Source organism: Poecilia formosa, unplaced genomic scaffold (assembly GCF_000485575.1).
Source record: "Poecilia formosa unplaced genomic scaffold, Poecilia_formosa-5.1.2 Scaffold429, whole genome shotgun sequence".
Lineage (NCBI taxonomy): Eukaryota > Metazoa > Chordata > Actinopteri > Cyprinodontiformes > Poeciliidae > Poecilia > Poecilia formosa.
In genome coordinates, this window is record NW_006800368.1 from 244,068 (window position 1) to 252,845 (window position 8,778).

At 39.2% G+C, this 8,778-nt stretch overlaps 1 protein-coding gene across 11 annotated transcripts in view; it reads right to left on the bottom strand.

The window, feature by feature from the left end:
- LOC103155452 (pleckstrin homology domain-containing family A member 5) overlaps positions 1 to 8,778 on the bottom strand; it is a 145,962-nt gene that overhangs the window by 98,729 nt on the left and 38,455 nt on the right. Inside the window, exon 4 of one of the 11 annotated variants that reach the window (XM_016663570.1) lies at positions 986 to 1,223. The exons of the other annotated variants lie outside the window; for them this stretch is intronic. Coding sequence (XP_016519056.1) covers positions 1,046 to 1,223 — 178 coding nt within the window. The 3' untranslated portion in view covers positions 986 to 1,045. Of the gene's footprint in view, positions 1 to 985; positions 1,224 to 8,778 lie in introns of those variants that run through there. 11 annotated transcript variants of the gene reach the window in all.

Below are 8,778 nucleotides of genomic sequence, written 5' to 3' on the forward strand. Positions count from 1 at the left end.
CTGGACCTGTCCTCCTCTATTCCAATTTTGGGAATTTGTTTTTGACTCACTTTCTGTAATCACCTCGACCACAGTATAGTCATCTCCCCTCGCTGCTTTATTTGGGGTCCTCCTGAAAAAACAATTACTGTCACCCCATCATGCTGACCACCTAGATGTATTATACTGATGCTTTGGAAGAATCCTCTTCCACCCACACATTCTCATAAAAGATGCCCTTTTGTTCATGAAACTGGAAAAAAATAGGTATTCTCTCAAAGGCTCTGAAATCACATTTTCAAGAATCTGGTCACTGGTTTTGAACCATGTTATGTGTTTGACACTTGATGTGGCGCTCCACTTACTTATCTAGATGTAACTGTGCATACCCTTTGTCTAACCCTTTAAATGCCCTGTTTTGTTTTTGTACTTTTTGTAACCTTTATTTTTTCTGTTTATTCTTTTATCCAATTAAATCAGTATTGTAATAATTGTGTTTATTATTCTGATTACAGTTTTATGATGTATCTGGAATTTGTCTGTTTTGGTGTTCATTGTTGTGTGAAAATTTTAAAATATAAAATAATTACAAAGAAAGACCCCAGGATGGGACTTGAACCCAGAATCTTCTTTCTGCAACACAACCAGGCTGCCAGCTGCGCCACGGTGCAGCCCCCTCACGTCAAACACAGATTTTCCACTTTGGGTTCATTTTTGTTTACTACATAATACTGCACAGTACCCTAACCCTAAACCTATAATAAATCTGTATTTCTTAAATAATTTTAGAACCTACAAGAGAACAGATTTTTTTTGGTAAAGCCACTTTATTACCACGACTATAAAGTATTCAACAAAAAATGTTGTGTTACATTTTCAAAATTCATTTCAGGCATGTTTCTGTTGTCTTACAGCTGACAAGGTGGGTAAGGGGAGAATTCATCTTTTTGAACTTCTTGGGCTAGATGCACAATATGTTTTGGTGGAGATGCACAATATGTTTTGGTGGAGATGCACAATATGTTTTGGTGGAGGCAGCATCATGCTGTGGAGATGCTTTTCTATATCAGAAACAGGGAAGCTTGTCAGAGCTGATGGGAAGATGGATTGAGCTAAATCCAGAACAATCCTGGAAGAAAACCTGTTGGAGATTAAAGAGGACTTTAAGCTGGGTTGGAGTTTCATCTTCGAGCAGGACAACCACCAAAATCTCCAACCAGATGCATGCCACACCTTTCAGATACCTAAAAACAATGCAGAAAACAGAGGATAATTTTGCTCCACTTTATCCCCACGTTTTGTCTTCTAAACCAGCCTCCAAGAGGAGCTCAACTGCTTCCACTATTTCCACATAAAGGTGTTCTAAGGAAAGCAGAACTAGTAGCAACTAAATGTCAGACATTCCTCAAACTAGCAGGTCTCATTTCACTGTAGCCACTGCCAGAACTGCTGGTCCTGTGGTAAGGTTTCTTTGGGACCATGGTTGGCCAAATGTAAAATAAACTTCATAATTCGCTCAAGAAATTTGAATGCCAGATCTTTCAGAAAAGATTAGAACAAACCAAGATGAGAACCAGACCAGGAGCAGTCACACATCCAGCTGGAAGCCTTCAGTTTCAAAGTTCCAAAGAACTTTGGGTGGAGGGCACAGAGAGGGCTCAGCATATTTACAGGAGGGGAAACAGGGGATGGGGGCAAATTTTTCTTTGCCTATGAGCGTCTGATGTGTTTCAGCCGAGTGTACAGACTCCATTATGAGTCCGTAATTAAAATGAGGGAAAAGAGGAACAGCGCTGACAGCTTCCCAGGAGAGCTGCCCTGATCCGCTGCACTCAGGCACCAAGCACCACCAGCAACCAAATCAGCCAATGGCTCCACCCTGCCTTCCTCCAGATCACTGTGATTAGTGTGAGGAGGAGCGTGGGGGGAGACCAGAGGCAGGGGAGCTGCAGGAAGGAAACACAAGTCAGATAAAACTGAGTAATCTTTGATTTCTGTTGAAAGTTTAAAGGGAATGTTCTTCCTTGTGATTCCTTGTAAAGCACATGATTCATTGCAACTGGAATGTGGTCATCACAGAGTCTTGAAGCGATAAGAGCTTAATGAAAAAAAGATCATCTCTCTGCATCTCAGTCGAGGAACATGTCATGCTTTTCTGATATGTTGCCTATTCTTTCAAACATGTTTGTTCTCATAACCTCTGCAACCTGCACAGTTAAAAGGCTCTACTGGAAAGAGTACATACTGGAATTAATTATTTGTTTCAGAGCATTATGATCACTTGCCTATCTACCGGTGTGGATAGGCTTTAGCTCTGACTTATGGAGCTATGGTCTCATATCTGGACTCCTGAAGCTGTGCACAGTTATCCTTTAAGTTCTGGAAGTAGTAGTGTTTCCATGGATTATATGTGTTTGCTATTAAACATCAAATTCTCATTGTGCTCATCTTTCCAACTTCAAACACATCAGATTTACAGACAAAATGTTCACTGAAGTTGACTATATCAGGTGTGATAATAAAGAGATAGTAATTTATGTCGCCTATCTCCAGTCATAATAATATGCCTGATGTGTTAGAATGCCTGAAGCTTATTTAGTTCGCTGTGGGCACCTATGTGGAGCTGCTGCCTTAACCTCATTGTTGTGCAAGGTCATGCAGCGGGTAGGGGGAGGGAGAAGGGCCCAGTTATCCTTTCTGTGTTATTAAAACACAGAAAGTGGTGTTAGATGCTAGATCACAAATTCAAGTTTTCAGTTTTAAAGTCTCTGATTCAATTGTCAAATATCCTCAACAAGCAAAGCAAAGCAAATGGTATTTTATTTTCTATTGGAATAGTCATCTATTCTGATAGTCAATATTCTAATAATCAACTATTCTAATTCTAATGTCTAACTCAATTTGTAGTCATAAGACCATATGTCTTGTGAGGTTTGTTCATAATTTCCATCTGAAAATGCTAACTGTTTTCCAGATTAAATAATTCATTGTTGTTCCAATGAAAATAACCATCACTGATGTCAGGGCTGCTGCTTACACTTGTTCCTTTCTCTGCTTCCATAAAATAAAGTATTTCATAAAGTCATCTGCAGTGAAACATACACTCTGTGCAACAACAAAAACAAATTTGCTTGATTCAGAGTGAATCTACAGTCTATCTCTGCACCAGAGAGTCCAGCATGGTCAGCCCATGTGCTGAAATAGTCTCTCGTTGTTAGATGTGTGACAAAATTTGTGTCATTTTGTTCTTAGATGTTTATGTGAAAAATAGTCCCAAGTACTGATCTTCTAGAAGCTGTTTTTTCAGCTATAGTGAAGAACAACTGACCGAGGCAGCTAGGAAGTATGCATTGTTGGACCAAAACACTGAACTCCCCCTCCACAGCTTTGGTCAGATGCAGCAGGCGAACAACCCACCGATGCTTTCTGGGATTTTTTTCTCCAGATAAGGTGGAAAAAGAAAAAGAGATGTTGCAGCTCATCAGTAGACAATTCCTCTTCCTCTGAATTCATGAACTAAAAACAATCACTCCCCTCTGCTGTTGTAAACCACACATATGACAAAACACCAGGTGGTTTTACATGAGCTCGGCTCAATGGGTCTTGTGGACCTTGCAGGATGTGTGCAAAAACGAACGTCCTAAAACCACGTGAGCGTACAGCCCACTAGTCTGAGTTCATGTTCACAACTGGAAGAATTCAGATCAGACTCAGGAGTCATTAGACCTGTATTGCAAACAAAAAATGACCAACTGAAAAATGTACTGTCTATTCATGAAGAGCAGTGATATCTGAACCTCATGGCTTCACTGGTGATATCTGAACTATACAGGTCAAGGGACAGCAGAGGAAAGGTGGCAAACTTTGTACCTGCAGCAAAGTCCACTTGTAATTTTTTTTACTGTTGGTGTCGATCCCTAAATGATGCTTATAAATGTCTGTAAGCCTTTCTGTTAGAGTGCAGAATTTGGGGATTTAAATGAATCTCTGGTTTACTAAGCGGTGCAGCACACTGTTGGCTGCCAGCTGCACCATTTATTGCTGGCAAGAAAAAGCATACCGTTTATTGCCATGGTTGTGATTTTTGCTGTGCAACAAAACCCTTGGATGTAACACGACATCGACAGGAAGATGGGACATGAAAGAAGAGACGACTCGTTTATAGAGGCGATATTGTAATGAGAATGGCTTTCAAGTCATTTCATTCTTAATAACAATCATGCAATTCCCTCTGGAACCTCCAGCTAGAGCACCTTCCAAATTGTCCAGTTTGAATGAAAGGCGGCATGTGCGAGCCACACCAAGTAAACTTCAGAGCTGCATGACCACACAGACACTGCAGCCGACATGCAGGGAGCTGACGGTGGGATAGGGCGTGCCCGGCCTCACGCCCATGTCATTACAGAAAGTATAAACCTGTCTTTGCTATCACTGTAACTGGTGTATAAAAAACCTATTTAAAGTAAAGCCTGGCAACCTGCCATGTTTATAATGCACTGGGGAAACCCTGATTAGGATAGTTGGCATTCTCATTCTTGCACCTACTCTAATGTTGGGGCACAAATAATAGAACAAGGAAACTGCTTTATGTCAGAAAGATGCTACACAGACATGGCAGAACCAAGTTGTGCTATTTTAAATGATTAGCACTTCAATTTTTAGAGTTATTTTTTAAAAAGCCCAACTAGGGACTAGTGCTGCAAATTAGCTGTTGCTATTGCACCATGATGGAAACATGGGATGATGTTTTATTCAGTTTGTCTGTGTCGATGTGTGTCTGTCCCTATCAAATAAACTTTATAATAATGTCACCAATAAGAGCAGAGATGGGGAGGTGTGCATGTATCCACCAGCTGGTACACACAACCTGGTGATAGACAGCCACTGCTCCCATCATCTAGAACCATCATTATGCAGGCCGTCCTATCTGCCAAGAGAGACACCTGCAGCCATCTTGACGGCTATTTACATTGCTCCAGATGCCAACATCAGCTTAGCGTTGGCTCACCTCTATCAAACCAGCAGTAAACAGTAAGAAAAAAAAACTAAAAACTTAGAAGACACTTTGTGAATTATTCTTCTGCTTTCAACACCATCATCCCACACATCCTAATCAACGAACTGTTGACCGTCTGTCTCCCATCTGCAAACTGTGGCTGGAATAAAGATTTTCTGAGCAATCGTCTTCAGCCTGTCTGAGTCAGCGCTCATGTTTCCTCCTCTATTCCAATCAGAACAAGCTCACAGGGCTGTGTTGAGAGCTGAAAAGAGGGCCGACTCACCTCCTTTACTCACTCTACACCGTACTCCAACATTTCCATCAAATTATTAAGTTTGCAGATGACACTACTGTGGTTGGACTCATCACAGCAAACGACAAACTGTTAAAAAGGCACAACAATGTCTCCACTCCCTGAGAATTGTCATAAAAAACAACATCTGAATCAAAAGCTGCTGCTTTTATAGACAATTGAAAGTATACTGGCTTATTGCATTGCTGTCTGGTTTGCTGGATGTTCTGGTGCAGATAAGAAATCCCTTGAGAGAATCATTAAGACTGCAAAAAAATGACTGGCTGTCCCCTCCCTTCTCTGCTAGACATTCTAGTAATGTCTAGCAGAGAAGGGAGACCTGAGCATGACTTTCCTCAAGTTTCCCTGAGGAAAGTCAAGGACACTTGACGTTAACATCTCCTTCACCTGGGATGTAAACAGGTGATAACATCTCAGTTATCACCTGTTTGAACTGTTACCTCTGGTAAGCGTCACAGGTCTAACAAATCCATAACGTCCAGACTCACTAAGATCTTTTTCCCATAGGCCATAATAGTATTAAATAGTCATTCAATCAATCAATCAAATTTTATCTGTATAGCAAATTTCAGCAGCAAGGCATTTCAAAGTGCTTTACATCATTAAAAACAAAAACAGAGTCATGACATTGAATAAACAATATTTTTTTTAATTAAAATTAAAAATTAAAAGTAAATAAAATAAAAATAAAAAAACATTAAAACCCGCACCCCTCTTCTAACCCTTTAGAACTTTTGTTGAAACGCCATCAACTGGGACACTAAGATTGACACTAACCTCAGCCCCTCTCTATTTTAAACCATGTATTTGAATTTCTGTAAGGATGTTTTATCTTATTTATGTCCTTATTTCTAATATTAATGCTGAATTCCATTTTGATTCTTCTTACCATGTGTACCACCTTCATTTACATCCTAAATTTTGCTGTGCTGTTTCAGTTGAATGACAATAAAGGCTTTCATTCATTCAGAAATATATTATCCTCTTATTATGGCAGATTTGTATTTAGAGCCAACAGTTAAAACAGTATAAAATATAACTTGTCACGTGACAAAAGTTCATTGGCATATTTATATTATGGGCTGTTTCCCCACATACATATTAAGCCCAGTCATACATTTAAATTAAAATTTAATGTAACCGGCTTTAGGATACTGCCTAATAGACTTGGCCAACGTTTGGCCTCATGTTTGGTAAAAAAAACAATTATGTTTTCATTGCTTTCAAAACAGCAATGACAGATTTAGAGACCGACTCCGCCCGACTCCTCATGGTGTGCAAGGTCTAGTAGTAAAATGTTATCAGTAGGTTTGCATAAAAGATGTCAGGTTTAGCCCTCATGGACATCAAAGAAAGACCAGCCGAGGTAGGAAAAGATGAGTCTACTTTATTAAGACTACACAGGTAGGTATCCCGATTGAGAAACACTAATGCTGCGATAGCTGCTAGTCCGACTACGATCCAACACTGAACAGCAGGCACAGGAAACAAGAAACATAATCAAGAACTCAAAACAGCTGAGGCACAACGTCCTCATGGCGGGAAACAACTAAACAACTTAGGGCAGCAGAACGCTTCATGAGAAAAGAAGGCCAAGGTATATGAAAGGTTTGATGGTGGTATCTTTTTATTGGTCTGTGTTTTATTTTGTGTTGCAAAATAAAACACAGACTTTTTTACTTTTTTACTTTGATAAAAAAAATCCTTGAAACTTTAAATGCCATTAAAAACCTAAATTACATGACATAAATTTTTCAGAGGTCTGTTGTGAGATTTAATATCCTCTCATGTCTCCTTAGAGCATATAAACACAGATAATCACTAACAGGCACAGAACAGAACCAGGGGATCAACTTTACTTCTTTAAATGATTCACAGAATCTAAAGTTTTAGCTGCCAAACTGGTTGAGCTGATACAGTTACACTCAAACATCTAAAGTGTAAGTAGCTAGTTACCAAATGATAACAATGAACATGAAATATTACATAAAGCACAATTTCTAAATGTATGTTACTTGACAATAATAATGGAATGGAAGTGACAAGGTAACAGGATAACAAACCTGCATTTTAGTGAAATGTGACAACACATTAATGAAGATGAATACAATTTAATGCCCTATACCTGCTGCCTTTACAAACACAAATAATGCAAAAGTCAAATACCTTGACATAAAAAAATTCATAAACAAACATGTCCGTTGCTACATATAATACAGATGAGAATTTTTTGGGATTTTGAATGAGAGGAATTCATAAACAAAAGGAAGTGGAATAAATTATACTTTGGCTTTGAAAAAAAAATACATCTTTGCATCACCTCTGTGGTAATAATAAGATGTGGACAATATATTGGTTTGGTCAATATTATGTTATATTATTGCTTTGGACTAATCTGGGACCTTCTCTTGGATTTCCAAATAAACACAAATTATGCAGCTTAGAGATTCTGTCCACTGAGGCGTTGCAGTAATTTACCAACTGATTCCACTCCAATTGAGATGAAGCTGTTCATCTTCACTTTTTCCTCTTATGCAACACACTAAAAACTTAACTAGCTGAAGGCTGGCAGGAATTCCTCTGGAGTCCAGTGGGGCCTTTTCCTTAAAGTCTACATTTTTAATGCACAATCCACTTTGGAAAATAATAAAAGGAAATGTTTCGTTTTAAAAACAGCTGATTAATTCAGAATGAATGTTAAAAATGTTCAAAGTCATTGGATAAGCCTCCCCCTGAGCTCAGTTCATGAAACTTTTTTTGAGGCTCTGACAGCCAGAACAGAGCAAAATACAAATATTAATCTGTCATTCATTACAAAAGGACAAGCCACAGCTTTAATACAATGTATAAAATTATTTAGGAATGGCAGGCAAGGGGGTTTGTCTCACTTATTTCAATGTTCAGACCAGTAGAGTGTCAGCTAGTGAAACAGGCTGCAGCTCACCACACAGCCAGGACTTCAGTGATGTCTGTTTCCAGACTAATTCTTCACATTTCTACTGTATGCTTTTGTCCCAGCTGTTAGTTTGTTGACATTCCTTCTCACCTTCAGCTGGAAGCAGTAAAGGCAGTAACAGATGTAGGTTTGGACAGAAAAGCAAGCGTTTCAAAACAATACGTTGAATACAGGTTGAATCGGTCAGAATTACTGCACACGGTTCCTGGCGTTGGGCGGAAGCTCTAATGCATCACCAAGCTGTGATGACACTTTGTCACATTACTTCTGTGTATTTTATTGGGATCTTGGTGTAAAATTAGCAAAAGACATGCACAATTGAAGAGAACATATGTTTTCAAGTTTTATAAAATATTCTCAGTTGGGTTTATGTTTTGACTTAAACCAAGACATCCTAACGCATGAATATTTTTTGGGTCATTGTCCTGCTGGAAGTTGAACCTCCGCTCCTGTGTCACGTCATTTAGAGCAGTGGTCCCCAACCCCCGGTCCATGGACCGGTACCAGTCCGTGGACCAATTGGTACCGGGG